Here is a 27,944-nt window from a genome sequence, read left to right as displayed (position 1 = left end):
AAACAAGGTCACCATCTCCAACTACAAGTAGATTCCATCCTTTGCACATTATTGTGTTCAGTTATGCTAAGAAAAGGTTCAAAACAGCGCCAGCAAAATTCCTACACAGGAGCAAACTGTCCTAAGCTGGTACGTCAAAGCACATTCTGTTGCAGTGTTAGATGAAATTAAAGCCGAAATCCCTAGGGACTAGGAGTCAAAATCTAAATCTAAACAGAGACTGAGGTCTGATAAACTTGGTTTACACGCCCACTTAACTGGCTTCCTCTCATTCAGCAAAAGATTCACAGTACTGCAAAGCACCAGAGAACTAGCCCTAACCTTTGCCTAGAGCATAGTATTGCTTCACAGTTCGCTTCCTGACTCTACTCCCGCCTACTGTGGGAAACCACACCCCCCTACAGGCTTTGCGGGGCGGGGTCGTCCTGTTGATTGGTTGGTTGCCATCCAGGCCAAGCGATGATTGGTCAGCGGCGAGTCAGGCTTGGGGTTTTTAGGTCCAAACTCCAGCCGGACTGCAAGCGCCCGGGAGAGAAGGTATGGCTGGACTGAGCGTTAGCATGCGGGCGCTGGCAGCTGCTCTCCTGCTTTTTCTCGCCACCGTCTCTGAATCCACGGACCCTAGCGGGACGTCGCGGATCCCTCCCCAGTTCAGCGAGGAGGAGCGCGTCGCTGTGAAAGAGGCACTGAAAGGTGAGTCCCCGCCCCCTTGTGCTCAGAAGTGGGTCCCTCAGTCCCCAGGCAGCCCGGGACTGTCACCCTTTGCAGAGGGACCCACCACTGCTCAGGCTAGAGTTCCACCCGGTGTGCCACCCCGCCGCCGGCCAGCCCAGTCAGCGTTCCCGCACACGTCCCGCACACGGTGCACGGGTCTGGCACGCCCCTCAGGTCGGTGTCCCCTTACCTAGCCTGGAGGCTCCGGCTGCTCTCCTGGCAGAGCCGGCACTCACTCTACCCCTGCCTGCCTCCAATTAGTGTTTGTAGCACTTTCAACTTGTGAAGGGTTTCATATCTATTAAATCTCCGCGGTGTCTTTAAACTGATTAGCTTCGTTAAATGGGCCCTGGCAAGGACTGGGCTCTGGGTGGGTAGCAACATTTTTAGCTTCGTTAAATGGGCCCCGGCAAGGACTGGGCTCTGAGTGGGTAGCAACATTTTAGAGGCAGTGGAACTCCCTGGCTCTGAGGGGAATGAATTGTTCTTGGGGTGTAATATGTATCTAGTTGCCCCCTAATACGAGGGCCTAACAAGGCAACTAACTCATTGGCCTAAGTCTGTGCCTTTCAAGAGGAAAGGATCGTTTGTGTACAGGGCTCATGGGATGCTTTGTGACCACTGGGCTCAACTCTTTTCCAGTCATGGAATAGTGGATTAATAAAAACTGCATACGCAAACATGTGCAGGCCAACACAGGGACCAAATCTAGCCCCTCCGTGGGAGATGGATTGTGCATATCCTGAGTGACAGGCCTGGCAAGAGCTTTCCCATCGTGCAAGCAGCCCTCTGCAAACTGGTGGGCTGCGGCAGAGTCCCTTTGCACAGAAGAAAACAAAAGTTTACCACGACCTCGTAACAGCATGGGGTAGTGGACCTCTTTAACAAGATGCAGAGCATCCACGTTCAGATGCTGGATCTGCCCTCAGGTGGGCAGTTTAATCTTTTTGGACTTAAGATTCCCCCTTTGGAGCTGGGTGGTTGTGGTTCACGCCTTTTTTGTTTGTTTTGTTTTGTTTTTTGTTTTTTGAGACAGGGTTTCTCTGTGTAGCTTTGCACCTTTCCTGGAACTCACTCTGTAGACCAGGCTGGCCTGGAACTCACAGAGATCCGCCTGGTCTGCCTCCTGAGTGCTGGGATTAAAGGTGTGTGCAACCACCGGGCCTGGTTCACGCCTTTACTCCGACGCAGAGCCAGGCAGATCTCTGTGAGTTCAAGGCCAGCCTGGTCTACAAAGTGAGATCCAGGACAGGCACCAAAACTACAGAGAGAAATCCTGTCTCGAAGAAAAAAAAAAAATTCCTCCTTATGACAAAGTTGATCCTTAACTAGAGGTGATTGTGTCTTCCAGATGAAACCTAAGTGTTCTAAAATCCGAAATTTTATTAATGTCATGTTGACACTCAAAAAGTTTTGAACTTCAATTTTTTTTAATCTTCTATTTGAGACAGTTTCCTGCTATCCCAACCTAGACTCACTTGTAATCTTGTTTTGGCCTCTGAGGTGCTGGGATTACAGGTGTGCACCACCACGTTCAGCCGTGGTTTCAGACTTTTTGTTTTCGACACAGAATTTCTCTGAGTAGTCCTGGCTATTCTAGAACTCCGCTCTGTAGACCAGGCTGGCCTTGAACTCAGAGATCCGCCTGCCTCTGCCTCCTGAGTGCTAGGATTAAAGGCCTGCACCACCATGCCCAGGGGTTTCAGATTTTTATTAGAAACATCTAACCTCTATCAACTTGAATCCTCCATCTCTGACTGTTGAATCTTGACAGGTGCCATCCAGATACCCACCGTGTCTTTCAGCCATGAGGAATCCAACACCACCGCCCTTGCAGAGTTTGGAGAATACATTCGAAAAGGTCAGCTGCAAACTGGGGGCCCAGAGTGGCAGCTGCCAACTGGGGGCCCAGGGTGGCCAGAGGCTTTGTCCTTGACAAGGTGATAAGGAAATATATTGTGTCACTGATAGAGGACAGTCACATTCTCAGGGGTTGCTTTGTAAGTGGACTGTATAGAAGGGAGAATCCAAAAACTACACAGTAGAGGGTAAAGTGAGAACTATAGATTCGCCTTTGAAGAACTAAGGACTAGCCCTGGTTCTCTAAGTACGTATCCATTCGGTGTAGAACATTAGCAGGTAAAACAAGGGATTCCTTCCCTTGTGCAAATGTCTAGAGCTCTGTCCCAGCACCTCCCACTCCCACTACTGTACACCCATTCATGCAGCTTGCAAGGCCCTCCACCTCGTGGGCTCCATTTACAGTAATTACTAAGCCTCTTGGCAGCCAGCATCCTTGACCTGACCTATCATCCTCTCCCTGCATGACTGTGGAGCCCAGAGCTGGGAAGAGTGGTTGGGGAGGGTGCTAGAATTCTCCTTAGTTAGGAAGGAAGGAAGGAAGGAAGGGAGGGAGGGAGGGAGGGAGGAAGGAAAGAAAGAAGGAAAGAAAGAAGGAAAGAAAGAAGGAAAGAAAGAAAGAAAGAAAGAAAGAAAGAAAGAAAGAAAGAAAGAAAGAAAGAAAGAAAGAAAGAAAGAAAGAAATCTAGTGGAGAATGGGGAGGCCCCCTCTCAGGACGTCAGAGTGGAAGAAGCAGGCTTAGGAGCATCGAGGAGTCCCCTCTCTAACACTCTGGGGACAAATAGATCTGGAACCAAAGCCTTGTCACCAGGCAAGAAGTCATTGCCAGAGAAGGGAGGGAATGAGAGGGGAATGAACTGGGGGCCTGGAGATACAGCTCAGTGGTAGAGTGTTTGCTGTTTGCAAGACCCTGGGTACAATCCCCAGTCTGTCTTCCCCACCCCCCTCTCCCCTCTCACCAAAAATAAAAACAATTTAAATTAGAAAACTAAATATACACAGTGACAGTAGACTAAGCGAGCTGGGTGACAGCTGAACCATGGTCTTCAGTCTGGGTTTTTTGCGGGGTGTGTGTGTGTGTGTGTGTGTGTGTGTGTGTGTGTGTGTGTGTGTAGATATGCACAGAGGAATAAGTGGATTCATCCAAAAAAATCCAGGGGGGATTAGCTAGACCACCTGTATTAAGGCATGCCAGTAATGTAATCTGCCCTAAGAACAACCACACCTATATACAGAAGTATGGACAGACAGACAGCAGATTTTATCTCCAAAATACAAATAGTGGCCGGGTGGTGGCGGCAGTGCACGCCTTTAATCTCAGCACTGGGAGGCAGAGCCAGGCTGATCTCAGTGAGTTGAAAGCCAGCCTGGTCTACAGAATGAGATCTAGGACAGACACCAAAACTACACAGAGAAACCCTGTCTTGAAAAAAACAAACAAACAAAAAGAATATAAAGTTTGCCAGGCTGCGGTGACTCTTGCTTTTAATCCCAGTACTCGGGAGGCAGAGGCAGGCAGATCTCTGAGTTTGAGGCCAGCCTAGTCTACAGAGTGAGTTAGGGCAGCCTGGGCTAAACAGAGAAGTCAAAACAAAAAAAAAAAAAAAAAAAAAAAAAAAACATACCTTTATTAATCTGAGCACTCAGGAAATAGAGGCCAGCCTGGCCTACATAGTGACTTCCAGGACAGCCTGAACTATGTAGAGACCTTGTCTAAATAATATATATATATATATATATACATATATGTGTGTGTGTGTGTATTCATGGAAGATACAATAATAGCAAACATTTGTCTATTTCGACAACCCAGTAAAAGTTGGTGGGGGTGCCCAAATAGCCAGTCTCTGCCCAGTTCTACAGCGGGGTCACGCACCATGCTCCCCATCCCAGCACATCACAGACAGGTCCATGGTTCTTTACCCTTGGGGAGGACCTTTTCCTTAAGAAAGTGATTATGATGTCAGTAGCTGTCTGGTATTGTGTCTGTTACAAGATGACTCAGTGTAGTTCTGGGGGCTATTTGGTACTGTACAGAAATGTGTTCTGTGAGCATAAAAAGCACGAATTTTCATTACGCATCTGATTTTATGTGGTACACCGACATACAATCAGGCAAAACACACATATACTTAAAAAAGTAATCAGGGTTTTTTTTTTTTTTAAACATTTATTTATGTATTATGTATACAGAAGAGGGCGCCAGATCTCATTACAGATGGTTGTGAAGCCACCATGAGGGTGCTGGGAATTGAACTCAGGACCTCTGGAAGAGCAGTTGGTGCTCTTAACTTCTGAGCCGTCTCTCCAGCCCCCATAATCAGTTTTTAAAAATATTAAACACAGCTGTCTGTATCCAGGGATTTCATGTGTAGGTTCTACCAACCTTTGATTGAAAATATGAAAAGCTAGACATGGCAGCTCACATCTGTAACCCCAGAACTTGGAAGGCTGAGGCAGGAGGATCATGGGTTCCTAGACTACATGATGAAAGCATGTCTCAAAAAACAGAGAAGAAAATCAAATCTTGCTGTCTTGAATAGTTTAATGTCAACTTGACCCAGGCTAAAGTCATCAGAGAGGAGGGAGGCTCCACTGAGAAAATGCCTCCATAAGATTGGGCTGTAGGAGAGCCTGTAGGTCATTTTCTTAATGAGTGATTGATGGGGAGGGGTCCAGCCCATCGTGGGTGGGGCCATCCCTGGGCTGCTGGTCCTGGGTTCTGTAAGAAAGCAGGCTGCGTGTAAAGATGGATGGAGAACGGGGTTTACTGCGTGACTCACTTTGTCACACTGCAGCTTCCATGTTGAGATTTTTCCCTTTTTTCCCCTTTTTTCTCTTAAATTTTATTTTGTTTTACCCTGGGGGTGGGATGGGGGAGGGAGCTCGGCGTGGGACCAGGAGGCATGATATGAAAGACACAGAGAATAAATAAAAATAAAGTTAAAAAAAAAAAAAGAAAAAAAAGCAGGCTGAGCAAGCTTGGGGGGGGGGCAAGCCAGTTGACTGCACCCTTCCATGGCTTCTGCATCAGCTCCTGCCTCCAGGTTCCTGTGCTATGTGAGTTCCCGTCCTTACTTCCTACAGTGATCAGGAAGTGTATGTCAAATTAACCCTTTCCTCCCCCAGTTGCTTTGGTCATGGTGTTTCATCACAGCAATAGTAACTCTAACTAGATCCTTGTCTCTGGCTCTCTGTCTGCATCCTGCTGGTCCAGTTTGGACAGTATACTGTCAGTAATTGAGCGAGGCAAGGGCAGTTTCTTTGCCCAGATGGCTAGCTTTTGCCATAAAAGAAAGCAAACTCCATATGGAGGTACCTTGATGCCCATCATCTTTTCTGAAGTAAATTGGTGCTGTCAGGAGCAGATGTGTCTTGCTGCCATGAAAATCCTTAGGTTATAAAACATATTAAATGCCATATTCTATAGTTCTTTGAAGTGAAGACCATCTAGCTATCTAAATATATGTTTATTACCTTGGAAACATACCTAACATGACCATAAATTGGACTATTATACATGGCTATTAATCTGTATTTCTTAATTACATATTACATTTTTTAATAAGCTGCATAAACATAATACCCTAAACAAGAGTAGAAATATGCATACAGTATAACAAAATTAACTTTAAATTTGTATCAATAAGCTAAAATCCATACAATGTAAAATTTTGAGATTAATATCTGTCTTTTGAATTAAAGTAGATTCAATAATCTACTCTTTTATCCTATCATTTATTATTATTATTATTATTATTATTATTATTATTATTATTGGTTTTTTTGAGACAGGGTTTCTCTGTGTAGCTTTGCACCTTTCCTGGATCTCGCTCTGTAGACCAGGCTGGCTTCGAACTCACAGAGATCTGCCTGCCTCTGCCTCCCATGTGCTGAGATTAAAGGCGTGTGCCACCACCGCCCGGCTATCCTGTCATTTCTATATCCCTTTTTCTTTTCAGAGCAAGATTCTTGAATCTATCTCCTTTGTTGCCCATCTTGCCTCAGACTCCACCCTTCTTCCTCCCAACATTTTCAGTTTGGCTTTCCCGCCTAACCTTATTCTGTCCAGCTATTGGCCAGTCAGCTTCTTTATTAAACCAAGCACAGTGACATATATTCACACAGTGTAAACGAATAGTCCACATGTGTGGCTGATTTGCCTGCATGTATATCTATGCACTATGTATACAGTTTCCTCAGAGGCCAGGAGAGGGCATCAGATTCCCTTGGAACTGGAGTTTCAGATGGTTGTGGGTGCTAGGAATTGAATCTGAGTCCTTTGCAAGAGCAGCTAATGTCCTTAACCTCTGAGCCATCTCTCCATCTCTAACATTCAATGGTACAGTTTTAAATAGCATATTAAAATAGGAGGGGTTTGATCCTGGAGGGAATGTCTGTGTGTGTGTGTATACATTATGTTACATATATATTATAATGTACACACACACACAAGAGGAATTTCAGAAAGTGAATAGATGGGTCAGAATTTATATCTGTGAGGAGCATCCATATTCAAAAATAGAGAAAGAAAGAAAAGAAAAGGTCTTGGGATCGGGAAATGGGAGGGAAATGGCCCTGGCTTTCTAACTGCTTCTTATTCCTTTGTCTCAAGTCTTCCCTACAGTGTTCCACAGCAGCCTTATCCAACATGAAGTCGTGGCAGACTATAGCCACCTATTTACTGTCCGAGGCTCGGACTCCAGTTTGCAGCCCTACATGCTGATGGCTCACTTTGACGTGGTTCCTGCCTCTGAAGAAGGATGGGAGGTGCCCCCGTTCTCAGGCCTGGAGCGTGATGGCTTCATCCATGGCCGGGGCACACTGGACAACAAGAACTCTGTGATGGTCTGAAATGTTATGCTTCATACCTGACCTAGAGCCCAAAGTTTACTCCAGGAGGGGAGAATTTGACTGGCTGTGGGAGAGGCAGGAGGTTATGGTTGAAAGAATTAGCTGGAGCTGGGCAGTAGTGGCGCACGCCTTTCATCTCAGCACTCAGAAACAGAGGCAGGTGGATCTCTGAGTTCGAGGCCAGCCTGCCATATAGAAGGGAGGGGGAGGAAGGGAGAGAGAGGAAGAAAGAGAGGGAGAGGAGAGGAGAGGAGAGAGAGAGAGAGAGAGAGAGAGAGAGAGAGAATGGGCTGTAGGAGGCCTAAATGGTAGCTATCAATTTTTCTGGATCTTGATTTCTCAACCATGTAGGAATTGGGGGTAGATAATCCACTGCACAGGGACCCTTTCAGCTTGCATTAGTAAATGCATGCTTTTCTCAGGTACTAAGGGTTTTCTACAGAGCCCAGAAGTTGTTCTCTTTAAAGCCAGTCTATCAGAGCTTAGTGCCACCATCCCTGATGAATGACTCTGACACCCTACTTAGATAGTGAACCTTTCTCCTCTTCTGAATCCTAGGCAATCCTGCAGGCCTTGGAGCTCCTGTTGATCAGAAACTACAGACCCAGAAGATCTTTCTTCATAGCCTTGGGCCATGATGAGGAGGTAAGCCATGTACCCAGTACCTGTCTCGGGGTCTCTTAGAGGTGGGGTGCTTTACCCTGATCCAGTATACCCATCAGCTGCAGGGGCTCCATGAGATTCTGTAGCTGTTCGCCAGTTTCTCTGTGTGCCTGTGTGCCAGAACTAAACTTCCTCATAATATCTAAGGCAAGCAGATAGTCTGGCAGTGCTACCCCAGGAAACCGAAAGACAGCAGAAAGAGAACTGAGCGTTTCATTCCCAGAGATGCCGCCGGCTTTAAACCTTGACAAACCCTTCACTTCTGGATCCCAGTTTCTTCCTTTGTGAAATTAGCAGGACCCAGAGGGACCCGGACACTGGATGATTCTGTGAGACAGAATTATCTCGGGCCCTGCCCCACCAAAAAAGACTAGGAAGGAAGGTTCTGGAGGGGCCAGCTGAGGGAGTCTACATCCGCTGTCTCTGTTTGTCTGTTTCTGGCTGAGAAGGGCATTAGCTTTGTGTTTGGGTGTTCTTCAGGTGTCTGGGACAAAGGGAGCTGGGACGATCTCAGCGCTCCTACAGGCCAGGGGTGTGCGGCTGGCCTTCCTTGTGGACGAGGGGAGCTTCATCTTGGAAGATTTTATTCCGAACCTCAAGAAGCCCTTTGCCATGTAAGTGAGGCACCCCACCTTCCACCCTGAGAGAGTTCTCTCTCCATTTGAGACTCTCCAGCCTGCTACCTCTAAGTCATATTCTGTTGCGTCACTCACCTTCATCCTCAACATGTCCTGGGCTGGACTTCCCCTTATGCCCTTCTTCTAGTGTTGAATTTTTCAAAACAGCATGAGGCTAACCTCCCGACCACCAGACCATCATGCAGATGAGCCTGAAGTGCAATCTTTTTTGTTTTGTTTTTGTTTGAGACAGTTTCTTTGTGTAGCTTTTTGGAGCCTGTCCTGGATCTCACTTTGTAGACCAGGCTGGCCTCGAACTCACAGAGATCCACCTGCCTCTGCCTCCTGAGTGCTGGGATTAAAGGCATGCGCCGCCGCCGCGCCGCCGCCCCCCCGCCGCCCGCCGCCACCGCCTAGCCACTGGAGCACAATCTTAATTAGTCTTAACAATAAAAACCTGGAGTCAGATTTTGGGAGTGAAATCTGAAAGGTCAGAGAAGCAGAGCAGTAACCACAGTCACTTCTTAATTCTACAAAATCTCAGACGGAATGGGCAGGATCCTGTCTCTACCCACTTTATTTATTTATTTATTTATTTATTTATTTATTTATTTATTTATTTATTTATTTATTTATTATGTGTACAGTATTCTGCCTGCATGTGTCCCTGCAGGCCAGAAGAGGGCACCAAATCTCATTACAGATGGTTGTGAGCCACCATGTGGTTGTGGGAATTGAACTCAGGACCTCTGGAAGAGCAGTCAGTGCTCTTAACCACTGAGCCATCTCTCCAGCCCGTTTTGTTTTGTTTTTTAAATTTTACGTGCATTGGTGTTTTGCTTGCATGTGTGTCTGCGTGAGGCTGTCAAATATTGGAGTTACAGACAGTTGTAAGCTGCCATGTGGGTGCTGAAGTTGAACCTGGGTCCTCCTCTACCCATCTTATATTCCTGTCTCCACCTCCCTAGTGCTGGGATTAAAGGTGTGATCCTCCCAAGTGCTGGGATTAAAGGTGTGTGCCACTGCTGCCTGGCTCCATGGTTAACAAGTGGCTGGCTCCACCCTCTGAGCTCCAGGCAAGCTGTATTTGTCAGATCACAAAGAAACTCTCATACAACATGAGCCCTGTGGGTCTAGGGAAGCAGCCTGAAGACTCATCTCTGGTCCTCTCCCACAGGATCTCAGTCTCAGAGAAGGGTGCTCTTGATCTGATGCTCCGAGTAAACATGACTCCAGGCCACTCTTCAGCTCCCCCAAAGGAGACAAGCATTGGCATCCTTTCCGCAGCTGTCAGCCGGTAAGCAGCTCCTGGCTCCCATCCCAGGACCTCTTTGGATGGAAGACCTGGTATTTGCCCACTCTGAGACTGAAGAGCCAGCCTGCCTATACTTCCTGCCATAAAGCTGGCCCGAGGAGCAGAGGTCCAGGCCGCCAGTACCAAGAACAGGACTGGGATCAAAGGATCTATCAGTACAGCAAGAGGGCATGCAGGAACCAGCAGACAGAAACCTAGCCAGAGAGCTGGGGAGTCCGGAGCCCAGCCAAACAGTTAGAATTACGAGTTGGCAGTGACTGGTGAAGCTGTCTAAATTCTGCTGCTCTGGCAGGAGAACCAAGATAAATAAGAGGCACTGGCTACGGATAAAGACTCGGGTTTACAAGAACAACACTTACCTGTGTCTTGGTTCTCTTAGCAAAGTAAAAAGAAAGTGTGCTGGCTAGTTCAGTCAGCCTGACACAAGCTAGTCATCGGAGAGGAGGGAGCCTCCGTTGAGAAAATACCTCCATAAGAGGGGGCTATAGGCAAGCCTGTGGGGTGTTTTCTTAATTAGTGGTTGATGTGAGAGGGCCCAGCCCAGTGTGGGTGGTGCCATCCCTGGGCTGGTGGTCCTGGGTGCTATAAAGCAGGCTGAGCAAGCCATGGGGAGCAAGCCAGGGAGCAGCGCCCCTGTGTGGCCTCTGCATCGATTACTGCCCTGTTTGAGTTCCTGTCCTGACTTCCTTCAATGATGGGCAGTGATGTGGAAGTGTGTCCAAATGGACCCTTTCCTCCCTGAGTTGCTCTGGGTCGTGGTGTTTCATCACAGCAATAGTAACCCTAACTAGGACAGAGCTGCTTTGTGTCAGGGAATACGGTAAAAATTGAGATGGCCCCTGCCCTAAGGAAGCCCAAGTTGGTACAGTAGACTGGCAGTCCTGCCACACTTGGTAAGCACTGTGAGAGTGGGCACAGGGTGGCAGAGGAGCGGAGCAAGAGAAGGACATGACCCTGCCTTACACTTGTGGCCAGGGAACTCCTGCTGATGCTCTGGACCTTCATCTCGGCTTGCTGGAGGTGACAGGCGGGGGGGATGACTGAGCAGACTTGTTGAAACTTGTACCCATCTCCCGCATCCTCAGGATGCTGATCTTGGTCTGGGAGAGGCCTAGTCTTGAGAACTCTGTTTCTCTTCCAGACTGGAGCAGACACCAATGCCGAACATGTTTGGAAGTGGGCCAGTGAAGAAGGCATTGAAACTTCTGGCAAATGAGGTGTGGGAGGAGCGTTCCATGCTCCTGGCCAGCTATGTTGAAGAAGCAGAAAGTGGGTGGGGAAGGAAGGAGCTGGAGAGTAATAAAAGGGCCACTCTGTCAGTCGGGTCTCCGCCCATTCTCACCTCGGCCCAGCCAGCGGCTGAGCGAGCCAAGAAGGGGCGCGATGTCTGAAGCTGAGAGGACTTACCCAAGGTCCTGCGGCCTAACGTGCCCAGGTCCTCTGGAAAGCTGTTTCTTACTCATCGTTTGTGACTGCTAAGCAATTGTTCCAAAGAATCAGATTTGTCCATCCGAGTGGAAACTGCCTCACTCCAGCAGAGACTGAGTGAGCCGATGGGGTGAGGGGGAGGTGTTGAGCACTGAACCCTGAGGTAGGCCTGGCGTAGAGAGACTCAGGCCTCAGCAGCAGCTGTTGTGCGGACCCGTTCCCTCCTGCTGACCTTGCTCTTTCTCTTCCAGTTTCCCTTCCCTGCCAATCTAGTCTTGAACAACCTGTGGCTATTTCGGCCCCTTGTCAGCAGGTAATGTATTCTGTTTCCCCCTCTAAATCTCCCCTCTCCAGTCCCCCACCCCACCACCCACCCCCGTTTCTTGGCTTACCTGGCCATAGATACTTCGTGTAATTAATGTAGAGGCCGATGTCTCTCTCAGCCTTAAAGGTCTCCAAGGTTTAGGACAAGAGAGTGAAATTCCAAGCCTTCTTAATGTCTAACCATAAGCTTTTCCCTGCAGGCTAATGGAGAGGAATCCCGTAACCAACGCGATGGTCAGAACCACCACAGCCGTCACCATGTTCAACGCAGGAGTCAAGGTAACATCATCCGGTTCCTCCGGCTACACTTGCCCCTCCAGCCCTTGAATTTATATACCGGCTTCCCCTTCCTGCTGTGGCCACAGTAAAGGAAGGGCTAGTGTGGTCCCATGACACCGTTCTGGCATCAGCTGGAGAAGCCTCAAGAGCAAAGGCTCCAGCAAAAGTTTATAGCCCACTGAGTGTGGTCACATCTATCTACGCATGTGTAGAGCGGGACTGGGGGCATTGGGTCTCCTAACCCATGCCCCGAATGTAATTCCGCATGTTTTATATTTTCCTAGCACTGCGGTCATAAGGACTAAAAAACTTTCACACCCTTTAATCATCTAAGGTCTCTATTTTTGTTTATTCACCTACTTTTTAGTAGGGCCAGAGGTCGATCCTACAGCCTTCTATCTGGTGAGGTCTCTATCACAGCACCACAGCACCGGCCAAGTAGAACCTTTCATAAAAGTCTTTGTTTTTGAAGATTTAATTCAGTGGGTGGTTAATGTATGTCCCCCTGGGTATAAATTCATAGACACACTCACTTGCCACTCATAAAATTTATGATGTCTTTTCCCCCAAATCCGCCTCAGTAAATGTAATTTCTATGTAAGTCTTACTTTTCTAGAAATAAGGAGCAATAATTTGATAAGCTTTTATTCCATAAAGAAAGCATTAAGCTTTCAGTAAACTGGCTCACTTGCAGTTGAACTACTAAGGAGTTTCTTGTTGAGGGACCAAGCCTGGCCCATAAAAGCATAGGGCTTTGAAGAGAATTAGACCCACCCATAACCATCAAGGCCACCAACACAACTTCAAGCACCACCATTTTTTTGAAGCACAATATGATCTTGAACTGTACTAATCTGGAAAACAAGACTGATTTGGGCTTGGCCTTTTATTTGTATTGTGTCTCACTGTGTAGCCCTTGCTGATCTAGAACTCACTATGTAGACCAGGTTGGCCTAAACCCCACAGAGATCTGCCTGCCTCTACTTCCTGAGTCTTGATAGAAGTGAATGATGCCTCCAAATTTACTTCTGCCATAACGAACCTGAGCCAATCCAGGTTATTTACATCAGCTATTGTTCAAAATAGTCATATATGTCCAGCTATCGCTTGATCGCCAACATATTGTGCTCTTGCCTTTGTCCTGGGGTGTTCTCTCCCCCGGGGCCGTGGGATACTCCATTTGATTCTTCTAGAAGTATGCAAGTAACATCATTCCAAACGCCAGCTGGAAAAGCAGAGGTGCTGTGAAGGAGCAGCTACTCAAATCACACTGCCAATTTGTGCTAGCCCAGCATGCTACCGAACCAGGTGCTTTTTGGCATCTTACCAGTTCAGAGAAAGATGAAGGAAATGTCTCTCAAGACATCAAGGAAATAATCCCTCTGTAGCCTGTCTTCTCCACACTAGTCATAAGCTCAGACAAAAAAAATAGGTAGGTTTTGTACCCAGACATGTAAAACAACCACCACTACCATCCCTTAAGGGATTAAACACAGCTTACTATGGAGGAGACCCTAGAGACCCTGGGTGTTCCACCACGAGGGAGCGCCAGTGTTAACAGAAATGGCCAGGGTGTCTTGGAACATGCACACAGAAGGCCCCCAACGGCACAGCATAGAGTTGTCTGGCAGTCGCAGGGAAAGCAATCCTGTTCTGTGAGCCCTCCAGAACCAAGAAACACATAGATCTCACCTGAAGCAGAGGCCCTAAAAGTGTTGACTATACCAGCGGGTCGAGGGCCAGAAGACCAGGGCAGCCTCCAGCCCTGGCTCCTTAAACCATGGCGGCTGCTTCCCTTCCTCCTGGTTGGTAGTTAGTGTTTCCTGGGCAGGGGTCGGCTCTGGAAGCATGAGGAGGGTTCAGGCCAGCTTTCTGGTTCTCTGTCTAGGTGAATGTCATCCCCCCATTTGCTCAGGCTACAATCAACTTCCGGATTCACCCTTCGCAGACCGTACACGAGGTATGTACTTACCTTCCAAAGGGCAGGTGCAGCTTCAAGAAGTAGGACCCTCGAAACCTGAGGTTTGTTTTGTTTTGTTTTCCAAAAGTTCCTATGTATCAGCTGCATGAGACCTATATGGTTTGGGAAAACTTGGAGTCTGAGGCTGAGACAGAAATACAGCTAAATGAGAGTGATAGTTTAAATCTTTATAACAGGCTTGCTGTGTGCTTGGCACTATGCTTTGGTATACAGACGCCTGCACTCACTCATTAGCACTCACACCACCCGATAAGGTAGGATCTCTACTGTCCCCACTCAGCTAAGGAGAGCTGGGGTGCAGAGCAACAGAACAGTATGCCTGTGAGTACATATCTGACAGTCTGGCTCCGGGGCTGCTGCTTTTTCCAACCCTTCACTACTATAATAATCAGGGGTAAACAGTCTCCCACAGGATCACTGCAAAGCCACCTCGAAGGTCAAAACAGCCTTTTCTTATAAATAGAAATTTGAGCTGGGTGTTAAAGGACCAGTAAGATGTTGCTAAGAGGGGCTAGAGAGATGGTTCAGTGGTTAAAAGCACCTCTTCGAGAGGTCCTGAGTTCAATTCCCAGCAACTACATGGTGGCTCACAACTATCTGTAATGGGGGTCTGGCGCCCTCTTCTGGCCTGCAAGGATACATGCAGACAACACTGTATACATAATAAATCTTTAAAATAAAAAAAGATGTTGCTAAGAATAAGATATTGAGGCAAAAGAGTAGATAAATGAGAATATAGGGGAAGTTTGAGACTAGCTTAGGCTAGAGACCTTGCCTCAAAAACAACAGCAAGACATATGAGCAATACTAAATGAACAGAGCTAGTTGTATGTGGGGAGGTTCAGCTTGTAAAAAACAATAATTTAAGGAATGAGGCCATGGATTTGAGAAAGAGTGGGGGAATATGGGAGGAGTTAAAGGGTGGGATGATATAAATATAGTATTCATGAAATTCTCGGTGACAACACAACCAAGTAGATAATGGAAGCAGAGCAGGAACTGGGGAAATGACTCAGTGGGAGAGTACCTGCCATGTAAGCCTGGGGACCTCAGTTTGGGTTCCCAGCACCCACAGAAAAGCCAGGTAAACTGTGAGCAGACATTCCCATGTCCCAAATAAACACACAGACGCTTATATGAATTATAAATGCTCAGCCGGTAGCTCAGGCTTATTACTAACTAGCTCTTACACTTAAACTAACCCATAATTCTTATCTATGTTTAGCCACGTGGCTTGGTACCTTTTCTCAGTACAGCATTCTCATCTTACTCCCTCTGCATCTGGCTGGCAGCTCCTGACCCCCGCCCTTCTCCTTCCCATCATCCTCAGTTTGGCTTTCCTGCCTAACTTCCTGCCCAGCTACTGACCTGTCAGCTTTTTATTAACCAGTGAGAGTAACACATATTCATACTGTAGAAAAGGATTGTTCCACAGTGCACCTCTTAACCTAGCACTTGGGGGAGCAGAGCTAGGGTCCTTGGAGCTTGTTGGCTACCCAGTTGATCTAGCTGACTTGGTGAGCTCTAAGTTCAGACCCTGCCCTAAAAACCTAAGGTGGACCAGGATGTGATGGTACATGCGTTTAACCCCAGAGCTTGGGAGACAGAGGTAGGTGAAACTGAGTTCAAGGCCAGCCTGGTTTGTATAGCAAGTTCCAAGCCCAGATGTTTTAGTCAGTGTTCAGGTGCTGTGAAGAGACACCATGACCTCAGCAACTCTTATAAAACAAAGCATTTCATTGGGGGCTTGCTTACAGTTCAGAGGCTCAGTCCATTCTTACCATGGCAGGAAGCATGGCGGCACACAGGCAGACACCGTGCTGGAGAGGTAGCTGAGAGTTCTACATCTGGATCCACAGGCACCAGGAAGAGAGAGACCCTGGGCCTGGCTTGGGCTTTGGACACCTCAAAGCCCATGCCCAGTGGCACACCTCCTCCAACAAGACCACCCCTCCTAATCCTTCTAAGCAGCCCCACCCCCTGATGACAATGCATTCAAACATGAGCCTCTGGGGTCCACTGCTATTCAAACAACTACACCAGACAAGGCTGCATAGTGAGATCTTCTCTCAAAAATAAAATGTAAGACAGAGAACAATAGCGAAAGGCACCCAACACTGACCTCTGTTCTGTTTATCACACATACACACACATAGGAACATATGTGCACATGAACGCGCGCGCTCATACACACACATTCATAATGACAATAACAGCAAAAAAAAGAAAACCCCAAGAGGGCAACCCAGCAGCTGGGAGATGGATAGTACATTCTAGAATACAGGAGGGACTCTGGCCCATATCCTCAAGGGTCAGACACACCTAGGTTTCTTTCTCCTTGTTGGTTTTCAAGAGTCCTTCCCACGTAAGATTCATTTGCCTCTATCTATGCAGGGAGGGAGGGGCACTCATGATAGACACAGGTGTGGGTTAACAGCCTGCCCGGCCTTGGGAGAGGGGCCTGAGCTCAGAGTGAACCCTGGATTCAGCTGCTTTTCATCAGGTGCCAACCTTGTTCTCTCCCTGGAGGCTCAGGACCAGGAAATCACTGGATTTAATCAACTGAGCTTTCCACCTGCTTTTATTTTTCCTTTTTTTCTTTTTTTCCAGCCCATTCCAACTCTATTTTTTTCCAAAGGCTATTTTCCACCCATTAAGGCTTTCATCTCCCTGGCACTTTCCCCTCCTAACCACAGAGGCCTTCCCTCTTATCTGTCTGACACTCCTGGAATCCCTGGACTCATCCTGGCCACCTGCCCCAGTCAGGGGTGGAAAATCTCCATCCTTTAGAAAGCTCAGAGAATCCATTTGTTCTGACCGCTCTTTCTTGTCCAGGGGCCACAAGCTCAGAGCTTCACGCTGGGTCCAGTGGGAACACACGTGGAGGCCACAGCTCCCATCTAGCTACATCTGTTCTTCCCCACAGTGTAGAGGAAGGTGGCAGGGGACACACACACACAGACACACACACACACACACAGACACACACACACACACACACACACAGACACACACACAGACACACACACAGACACACACACACAGACACACACACACACACACTAGTTGAGAGCCCTCCCATTATATTCCCAGCCCCTCCCCATTTTTCCTACTTTGTTATTTTGAAACAGGGCCTTGCTAAGTTACCCAAACTGGCCTTGAACTTGTCATTCTCCAAAGTAGCTAGGATTACAGGCCTGCACCCCTGGACCTAGCTAGATATTCTTCTAAGCCCTTGGGATAGCGCTGACCCAGAAAGACAAGATTCCCATTCTAACGGTACTTGTGTGTGGTCCAGCGAGAAGGGACAGCAGGTAGCAGAAGTGGGAAGTAGTATAAGGTAATTGGCTGCCATGTCACACAGTGATGTGAAGTGGCAGTGGGGACATGCAGAGTTACATGCAGGGGCAGTGAAGTGTTAGCTGGGCATATTGACATGCCTTTTTTTTTTTTAAGAAGGGTCTCAAGCTGGACAGTGGTGGCGCACACCTTTAATCCCGGCACTCGGGAGGCAGAGGCAGGCGGATCTCTGTGAGTTCAAGGCCAGCCTGGGCTACAGAGTGAGTTCCAGGACAGGCTCCAAAGCTACACAGAGAAACACTGTCTGGAAAAACAAAAACAAAAACAAAAAAAAAAAAAAAAAAAAAAAAAACTATGTAGCCCTCACTGGCCTAGAACTCACTGTAGATCAGGCTGGTCTTGGACTCACAGATCCTCCTGCCTCTGCCTCTGCTGGAATTAAAGCTATGCTCATCCACACCCAGCCAGCCAGACCGGCCTTTACTCCTGCCCTCAGGAGGTTCATATAGGATGTTAGAGGCCCCACTGGGCTACAGTAATTGTCTGTTTGTAAAGAAGGGACATGACCCCTCCAGCAATAGTCAGAGTCACAATAATGGGACTAGAGGGAGGGACTGCCAATGGGGAGAGAGATCTCCAAGGTTGCTGTGGAGTGCACTGACCGTTTAGTTCTCGGTCTACAGTCCTTCCGACATATTACCACAGTCTCTGGTGCTCTCTTTTATGTCTAGAGATATTTTCCTTTCACATGAGTGTTATGTTTGTTGACGGTAAGAATATTGGCTATCTGAAATTTGGTTGGGTCTTAATGGTTGTGAATCCAGCTTCCATCCCACTCTGTAGGCTGTTACCGGAAGACCCACAGCAGGCAACCACTCAATATATGCTGTCCCACTTTTTAGCATGCTGGTTATGAATATCTTCCCTGTGATGCCTTTGAGGCGTGGTTTGCCGTAACACCTAACCCAAATTCCTTCTTCCATACCGTGCATACTGCACTGAGCAGAATGTAATAGTAGACACGTCATAAACACGGAGAAGAAGCTGGGCTCCTGGTCACAGAGGAGCAGACAGGCACAGAGAGGTCTGGGAACTTGCCCAAAGTCACACCACTGTGAGCAATTATCCAGAGCATGACATTTTTGTCATGCCTCGTTTTCTTTAGCTCATCCTTCTTGACCTTAGGAATATCCTTTTGCCTCTTCTCTACCAGTACCATATCCTCCCTTCAGACTCAAAATTCCTTGCACCAAACTACACACCTAAGATGAATGCTTTTCTTTTTGTTTTGTTTTATTTTGTTTTGTTTTTCAAGTCAGGGTTTCTCTGTGTAACTTTGGTGCCTTTCCTGGATCTCGCTCTGTAGCCCAGGCTGGCCTCGAACTCACAGAGAACCGCCTGGCTCTGCCTCCCGAGTGCTGGGGATTAAAGGCCTGCACCATCACTGCCTAACTGATGAATTCTTTTCTGGTCCTCACCTCCTCTTCCGGTGTACTCAGGACTCAGTAAAGCACCTTCCTTAGGTACTCAGAGACTCAGCCCAGCACTGCTAACTGTACAATGGGCGAGGTACTTAGGGGAACCACGCCTGTTATCATTTTTACTGGTTCTTGTCTGTTTTGGCTCAAGTAGCCAACATTTATTCCTTTGTACTTGCTCCACACTCTAAGGGAATGAGGCTGATGCGGTGTCTGCCTCTGAATCAGGCCCCGACCCCTCACTAAAAGGAGCCGGTCATCATACCTTCTTCAGTTTCCAGATGCAGAAACCTCTGGAGTGACTGAAGAAGGAAAAACAGGCACAGCCCCTATCTACTGCACAGATGATAACTTAGGAGCCTTTCCCTGGGTAAAACAATGTATGAAGACTATACATAGCTTTTTTTTTTAAGGTACTGGGACTTGAACCTAGGGCCTTATGCATGCTAGGCGAGCATTCTGCCATTGAGCCATGCCCACGGTGAATTTGATATTCGAGAGTATTGGGGGTACTAGTGCTAAGGTGAAACTGAGCTCTGATGGAAAACCAGTTCTCATAACCCTCACCCATTCCCCGAAGGGCATTTGCTTCGATTCTTATGGAGTTTCTGAGCTACAAGTGGGAAATTTCACTGCTCTCTCCAGATGTGGCTTCCACCACACTTCTAGGGTCCATTGGCCTAAAATGAGTGCTCCCAATAATGCCCCCATTCGGGTGACCTCCAGCTATGAGACACGGGCCTCAGTAGGGTAGAAGCAGCTTCAGACTCACGACTGATCAAATGGCTGATATTGAGCTTTTCTTTTCCCGGTGGGGCTGACTGGATTGGGGGGCCATGGTAAGCCTCCAGGTCCATTTCCTCATGTGACCTGAGCCTCCACATCCTTCCCGGGAGCAGGGATCTCAATGGATTCACCTCAGGCTCTGTCTTCTGGGAGTTTTCTCATGGTCCTGCTCAATAAAAAGAGGCAAAGGGAAACCTTTCAGCCCCAGCACCACGCTCCTGATTTTGTGTGCATGGTGAGCTCATCTTTCTGGCTTGGTGTATTTGGTTACAAATCGGCGGCAGCTCGAGAGGAAAAAGAAAACTACGTGGTCTAGCCCTTTGCGACCCATGGCTGCACCCCAAAGCGCTCAGGTCGGAGCAGGATCGGCCCCTTGAGTTGGCTGAGATTCCCATCCTACTTACTATTCCTTATACTTTACCTAAGCCCATGGCCCACAACCCAAGGGAAAGAAACAATTTCCAGACTATCCAGTTCCCCATCTGACTCGGAGCGGTAAGATAATCCTCCCAAACACTTAGCTGAATTCTGCCATGCTTTCTAGGAAGTGCCAGCTCTTACATCACCCACCACGGCCAGGCAGGAAAAGCTGGGGTCCCACTGCAAAAACATTCTTTTCTCTAAACTCCAAGAGTGCTGCTGCCTTGCTTTGAAACAAAAGATCTGAATTTGGTGCCTAGATAGCAGATCTGTGACCCTCTTTGTTTCTACCCTGAAGGTCCTAGAACTCGTCAAGAACATCGTGGCTGATGACCGTGTCCAGTTACATGTGTTGAGATCCTTTGAGCCCCTGCCCATCAGCCCTTCAGATGCCCAGGCCATGGGCTACCAGCTGCTTCAACAGACCATACAGTCTGTCTTCCCGGAAGTCAATATTGTTGTCCCCGGTAATGACTTCATCGGCTGTGGCTGGTGGGTGGTGGTGGCTGGGGCTGCTTCCTATCTGATGTCCCATTCCCTGCCCCCAAGCCAGCCATTCATCCTGGAAACAGCTGGCTGCATCTGTCCCTGGAACTGTATTTTTCCCTTGGGGTGGAAGTGAGAAAGGAAACAGGAAAGGGAGAGAAACAATAAATTAGGTCAGTCGAGGATGGGTCCTTGCTTAACCTAGAGCAGCAGTGTCCCAGGTCCCTCTGCCATAGAGGAGGGGGTGGCTTAGAATATTCCTCTCCTAGAGGAGTTACCTCCGGGAGAATAACAGCGAGCCCCCGGACTCAGAGTGGCAGCCCAGAAAAGCCTCTGTCTGAGTCCATTTATACCAGTGCTCCTCAGTCTAATGCCTGCAGATCCCTGTGCGTTCCCCCACCTTCCAGCAGACCATCTAAACCTGCCAGTGGTTCTCCCAGGGAACTTCATAAACTGTAGAACACCTGGACCCACTCGTATATCCCAGCTGGAATCTGCCTCTTTGAAAGATGCTCCCAGAGGATTTTGGCATAGTGATGACTGAGCAGTTTCCAAATCTCTGGTCTCGATGTGTGGGCATGTTCTAATGTGAAAGCCTGTGTCCAGTTCCTTCTAGGTAGGCTTACACATGGCTTTCTATGAACTTCTAAGAACCCCCGGCTCTCGCAGTCCATATCCTCCTCTTTCAGCCTCAAAGGCTCTCTTCACCCCATCCTTCCCACTGGCCGCCATCCGGTCAGTAGGGTCGGACGGCTTTAGGGGTGGAGAAAATCACAGGAAGAAATCCACAAAGCACAGAATAAGACTCAGGGACCCATTTGAAAGGAGAAGAGGAAAACAGAGCAAAACACAAAATACCACCTTGAACCATCTCACTGCCCTCAAACAGATGCTGGGAATGTCCTTTCCCAGAGGCCATGCCTATTCAAGGCAAACCCCAGCCCAGCCCGGTGACCTATCCTTGGGGACAGTAGGAGATTGGGAGGAGTTTCCTATCATAGCTTTGCCTCCCCGACAGAGTCATCCCTCAGAAGATGAGACCAGCAGAACATTCTGCTCCATGAGGAGGGATCTTGTTCTACCTCAGTAAAATGTACCCACAGTTGTCCTAAGTGATACACAATACAGGCCAAGGGGTCTCTCTGAACTCTTGATTCCTCAAAGAGCAAATGGCCTTGACTGTGGGGATACAATGAGGGCTCCTGGTCATCCTGGGACCAGAACAACTTAGCTTCTGACCACTCAGGGCTACCTCACCAGTGCTTCCCGGACATTCCATGCTCCTGGTTAAAGTTAGTTTTTGTAAGAATTTGAAAAGCTTAGACAATAAAAAGTGTCCTAGGTGCTAAGTGTTGCATGCCTTTAATGCCAGCACTTGGGAGGCAGAGGCAGGCAGATCTCTGAGTTTGAGGCCAACCTGGTCTACAGATCGAGTTCCAGGAAAGTCAGGGCTACCCAGAGAAGCCCTGTCCTGGGCGGATGCTCTTAGGAAGTCCCAGGAATTGGCTCCCAGTCAGTCACCCAGCTTCCCCTACCTCACTGGCCAGGTGGCTCACATAAAGCCCATTGCCTCTTACTCTCGCCTTTCTAGGTATCTGTATTGCCAATACAGACAGCCGGCACTATACCAACATCACCAACGGCATCTACCTGTTCAACCCCGTTTCCCTGAATTCTCAGGGCTTCAGTAGGTAAGTGGAACAGGGCTAAGCAGCAAGGCAGAAAGGAGATATATCTGAACTGTCCCCTCCCATTTGGGTGACTTTCAGAATAGAGGAAAACCAGATTCTGACAAATTAAAGAGATTCTAGAACCCAGTCTGGCATCATGGCTCCAGGAATTGTGGCGATAACCCCACCCCACCCCCTCGCCACGTGAACTCCTCTTTTAAAAAATGGAGAGAATCAGGTGACTGTTGAACTTGTTGAAAATAAGGTAAAGCTGAATGTAGTATCCTATAATCCTAGCACTTAAGAGACTGAGACAGGAGGATGGCCATTTTTTAAAAAATATTCTTATTTTATATATGAGTGTTTTGTTTGCATGTATAGCTAGCTGTACACATTTGCATGCATTGCCTTTGGGGGCCATAAGGGGCGCCCCAACAGATGGTTGTGAACCACCATGTGTGTGCTGGGACTCAAACCCCGATCCTCTGGAAGAGCAGACAGTGCTCTTAATTGCTGAGCCATCTCTCCAGCCCCATGGATTGCCAAACTTAAATCCAGCCTGAGCTATGTAACAAAAGCATGTCAAGGAAGGAAGAAAGAGACCCTTAAGTAGTCTTTCTCACTGTGAGAGACCACTCACCCCTGGACCTAACTTTCTCCACCTATAAACTAAGGAGACCCTCCAACATTCTTTGATAAGCAAACACACGTGAGTTCACAGATGGGCATGCTACTTGGCCTTCTCAGAAGAAATACTGTGGAAACACAAAATGTGAGAACCAGTTTTAACTGTCATGTGTGACTATTTTGTGACTCTTCAGCAAATTTTGACTCTTGAAGTTTGAGAAGATAAAATTTCCATTTAGCCTTCTTCAATCTATTACACCAGGCCTGATTTCTTCACCGCACCACAAGTCCCTGGAAACAGAATAAAAGTGTTTGAATGTGATCTTAAGAATAGCATTCGCCGGGCGTTGGTGGCGCACGCCTTTAATCCCAGCACTCGGGAGGCAGAGCCAGGCGGATCTCTGTGAGTTCGAGGCCAGCCTGGGCTACCAAGTGAGCTCCAGGAAAGGCGCAAAGCTACACAGAGAAACCCTGTCTCGAAAAACCAAAAAAAAAAAAAAAAAAGAATAGCATTCATTATCATAAATATATTGAATGAATACTGCAAATGTAATCAATGAATACCACAACTGTAATTAATATCATGAGTGTAATTAATGAATATCATGAGTGTAATTAATATCTTGAATGTAATCCATGCCACTGAATTATGAACTTAAAAATGGTTACAATTACAAATATTATGTTCATTTAAAAAAATAAGGGGGAGCCGGGCAGTGGTGGTGCACGCCTTTAATCCCAGTACTCAGGAGTCAGAAGCAGGCAGATCTGAGTTCAATGCCAGTCTGCTCTACATAATGAGTTCTAGGGTAGCCAGGGCTACACAGAGAGACCCTGTCTCAAAAAAAACAAACAAAAAGCATGGTAATTATGCTGTGGGGTTTGTTCCAGTTGAGGTGAGTGGCCCCTCTGTTTCCATCATCTTCTAATGGCAGTGTCCCTAGCTAGAGGCTGAGGGAAGGGTGCCCCGGCTGTTGCCTTCCTGCCCTCTCTTACCCCTGTGAGCAAAACCGTAGGGAAAACTCAGGCAGGAGACTCTATTCTAAGAAAAGGAGAATCAGGAAGATAATTCTACCAGAGGAGAAACGGACCTCAGAACCAAAGACTGGGTTAAACTCCCCCAGAGTTTACTCATTGTTTCCCCCACTGTTCTTGGGTGTGAGCACAGGTCCTTGAGAAATAACTGGTATGTCACGCATAAGCTGGCAAATGGCTTTTCTCACCTTGCCCCCCCCCCCCCGTGGAGGGGCAAAGACCAGTCATGGGGGGGGGGCTGAGGGGTATCCTGTGACAGCTCGTGTGACCCTTGTCTCCCCCCCCCAAACGCTTCTTCCCTCAGTATCCATGGAATCAACGAGAAGATCTCAGTCCAGAACTACGAGAACCAGGTGAAGTTCATCTTTGAGTTGATCCAGAATGCTGACACCTACAAGGAGCCAGTTCCTCACCTGCATGAACTGTGAGACCCCCCCGGCGCCCAGCCCTGGGCCAGGACCAACCTGAGGGGAGCGAGAGCTGGTTCTGACAAAAGGTTTGGTGGAAACCGCCTTGTCATGCAGAGTTCGTCTGCCTGGCCCCCTCCTCCACTCACCATAGAACAAGCTCCAAGGAGGCGGAGAAGAAATACAGATCTAGCCTGGCGTCCCTCTGACGTCTGTACTCTTCCCCTGAGCGGCCTCTACGGCCTCTGTCCTGTGTTGGAAGGTGTTTGGCCTGTCACATGCTGGTTGTTCAACTTGTCTGCTTTCCCATTTGTTAAGTGCAGATTTTGGAAAAATCTCAAGCAGGTTTTTATCTAGATAGAAGGCTAACTTGAGCTGGCCTGTCTTCTAGAATTCCCTTTCTCCTGCCACCCGCTCTCTTCGTGGACTTGGGAGCTGCCTTCCCCACCTCTGCTTCCTTCCTCCACTCTCTCTCTAGTCCACATCTGAGTAACTCGGTCACACTGAGAAGCTCCCCCAAGCACGGTCCACCAAATACAGGGGTCTGTGTAGCGTCAGCTGGTCTCTGGCAGGTGAGCTTGAGGGGAGGCTCTGAGGGAACCCCAGATCTCCTGGTTCCAGAGGCTGGGGCCTGAAAAAGCAAGCTGCTGTCCCGGGGCTCCTGGAACTTTGCTCCCTTCTCTGCCCAGTTCCTGCCACCTGCTCTTGCTGCCCCACCCCAGGAGGCCCTAATCTGTGGAAACATTTCCCTGGCACAGCCTTGTTTACCGAGCTCCCCGACAGGAACTCAAGATCCAGCCTCTCACTGGAGCCCAGAACCAGCAGAGCCAGTGGCCCTGGCACCATGTCCTGTTTCAGAATGCCCAAGGGGAAGTGGGGGGCAAGGAAGGAGTGGGTGGCTAGAGGGGCTCTTCCGAGGCAAGAGAGGCACAGGGAGGTGACCTCCAATAGAGCAGAGCAGAGCTCCTGTCTTCTCCCTGGACTCCAACCCTCAGCGTATTTGAATCTGCCCAGTCGCTGCCAGGTGGGGGGCATTGGAAAGCAGCATTTCTTGACGCCAGGCCAGGATCTGTGCTTTGTGGATCACAAGGGAGTCGAGGTCACAAGGGGAGACACAGAAGTGGGACTGGAAGGACTCCCTCTTTTTCCCTCTCCAGGCTAGGGCCTTCCACGTCTCCTAAGGGATTGGTAGCACTGGGTTTCCTTGCCCCCGCCTCAGGAACCCCATCCTCCCTCCCTCCGGAGTCCTTACCTTCCTCCCGTGGATGAGAACTGTTCCTTGCAGCTCTGGCTTAATTGTCAGCGTTAGGAACAGTGTGGGAATTATTCAGGCTTTTTTTTGTTACTCCTGCTAAGATTCACATTCCTCCCCTCACTCTCCCTTTTTGGCCGCTTCAGTACTTATTCAGCCTCTGTTGGAGGGCAAGCTTAAGAACAAAAATAATCCTTTGCAGAGCCCTACAAAGTAGTCTCATGCACCTTATCTCAGCCCTGTGGATACGCTCTTGGGACTCCTTCCTACAGAGATGGACTGGATTCTGAGTGGGTTGCACATTTAGCTGAATGGTTGCTTGAACCCACGTTACCTGGCTCCCAAAGGCACCACTGTTCTCCGATCCTGAACCGCCTACTCCCCACTGGTTTCTTATTGAGTTCTCATAACAACTACTGAGGTGTGAGTGTGTCCCCCACGCTTGTATGTTGTGAACTCAATCACAGGAGAAAAGTATTCCGAGGGAGGAAACATAACCCACTGTGGTCTGCCTTTGTGGGGCTATTAGGACTAGACAAGGCCGTCAGGCCTGAGCCTCATCATTGACTTCTTTGTGGCTTTAAAGAATAGTGTTTGAGAAGATAGACATGCTTAGTCTGATTTGGACATGAATACGTGTCTCAAAATATCGCACAATACCCCATGGAAAAGAGAGAAGGGGAGGGGGAGGCCAGAAGACAGACAAGTTCATACGTGCATTCCCTGCATCTTGCCATGTGATGACCTATGCTATCTCTCCAAGAAGACCTCCACGGGGCAGACCAGTGCTCCCCACGTGATTTTAAAGCTCCGGGGCTGTGAGCCAAAACAAACCCCCTTTCTTTATAACTCAACCCAGTTAGCAGTATTGTGTCCTTGGAAACCAGAAAACCGAACAGCACAACTTGGATGTGCTACTGCTCATTTCATAAATGAAGTCCCAGGTTCGCAGATGTCAAGGTTGCCCAAGGTCGTGCAGGTGCTAAGGGCGGGGTCTCTCTGAACCCAAAGTCTGTGCTAATAGTTCTGAAGAGAAGACAGACTCCCAAAAGCCCAAGGTGACAGGATGCTTAAGGGATTGTTCTAGGACTAGAAGGAGGTCCAGATCCCCAAGTCCTGCCTCCCCCGAGAAACTGTGGGGTTTGGCTTATTCCTTGTGACCCAGAGAGAGGCGGAGAACAAAGACTCCTCCATCTGGAATTATTTCCGTGCTCTAGCGCTCTGTTCCTCTGGCTGACCTCCCCCTATCCACACCTCTCCCTGTCGGCCTGACTTTCTTCCTGCCCTCCTCCCTCTCGAGGTTCAGCTCTTTTCCCTTTGAGAGCAATTGAGCCTCCAGTGACTGGAGTGACGGGAGGAGAATGAGCAGGGAGCTTGTCCCGATCCATCTCACTTCCTTTTCCAGCTTTAGAAAGGATAAGCTTTCTGAAACCCCCAATGGGAAGAAAGGGGCGTGAGAGGGAAGGGCTGAGTCCCTGAGAACTCAAGCCAGGGCGGTGGCCCTGAAGGCTCCCGGAGGAGGTGGCCCAAAGCGTTAGCTAGCCTGGCTAGAATTAGACTCCCCATAGGATGGACAAGAAATCCAGCATACCTATACTACGCACATATCCCCTGACCCTAATCAAAGACATAGCTCAAGCTTTCTACTTGGATCTCACTTCATCCCTGCCTAGGTGGGATGCAAGACAAAATATGTGTAATCAAAGATGGGGAACCAAAAATTGGGCTGTGATCCTTGATCGTGAGTCTTGAGCTAAAAATATTTCTATTTTTGTCTCTGAGACAGGGTCTCACTATGTAGCCCTGGCTGCCCTGGAACTTGCTATGTAGACCAGGATGACCTTAAACTCACAGAGATCTTCTGCCTCCTGAATGCTGTGATTAAAGGCCACCTCTGACTTAGTATTCTTTTCTTCCAGTAAGAGCTGAATAGTTCCTCAAATGTTTTTGAAAACAAATATTTTAATTGAATAAAACAACTTGAAATTCTTGTCTGATGTCCAGAACACTGTCAGTCATGAAATTGTCCCTTTGCATATGTTACTTTTAGATCTACAAATACAAAAATTTCAGAATTGAATAAAACATTTAATACTAAGAAAAGCTCTTTGGCCATTCTGCAATGTTGTGAATATTACACTTACTCATGAATACCCCAAACCAGGGATTAGCACTCAAGGCCATCAAGAAAAAGACGGTCAATATTACCGATAAATAACACATCACACAAGGACCATTGCCCTCTTTGTATCCAAGGAGAGAGCATGGCAGCTTTCCTTTGTCTTTTGTCCCAAGTGTTTTGACAACTCGGCTCTTCCCTGTACTCCATAGCCATGCCTGCCTCTAGGTTACAACATCCCACAAGCCTTTAGGACAGTCGGGCATTGTTAACTTTTTCTGAAGATGGAGGGCATGCTTGCTTTGACAAGCACATACACCAAACTTGG

General features: G+C 48.1%; 1 protein-coding gene across 1 annotated transcript; it reads left to right on the top strand.

Moving 5' to 3' along the window:
- The first annotated feature begins 495 nt into the window (after window positions 1-495).
- Window positions 496-27,600, top strand: Pm20d1 (peptidase M20 domain containing 1). The gene is made up of 13 exons (XM_028876515.2): window positions 496-693; window positions 2,489-2,575; window positions 7,191-7,423; window positions 7,988-8,074; window positions 8,573-8,706; window positions 9,887-10,006; window positions 11,166-11,241; window positions 11,704-11,765; window positions 11,977-12,055; window positions 13,944-14,015; window positions 20,319-20,487; window positions 22,098-22,197; window positions 24,143-27,600. Exons 1-13 carry the CDS (start codon window positions 540-542, stop codon window positions 24,264-24,266), a joined length of 1,497 nt encoding a protein of 498 aa, XP_028732348.1. The 5' UTR covers window positions 496-539; the 3' UTR covers window positions 24,267-27,600.
- The last annotated feature ends 344 nt before the right edge of the window (window positions 27,601-27,944 follow it).

Source organism: Peromyscus leucopus, chromosome 15 (assembly GCF_004664715.2).
Source record: "Peromyscus leucopus breed LL Stock chromosome 15, UCI_PerLeu_2.1, whole genome shotgun sequence".
NCBI lineage: Eukaryota > Metazoa > Chordata > Mammalia > Rodentia > Cricetidae > Peromyscus > Peromyscus leucopus.
The sequence above is the reverse complement of the archived record's forward strand: the minus strand, read 5'-3'. Positions and strand labels throughout refer to the sequence as shown.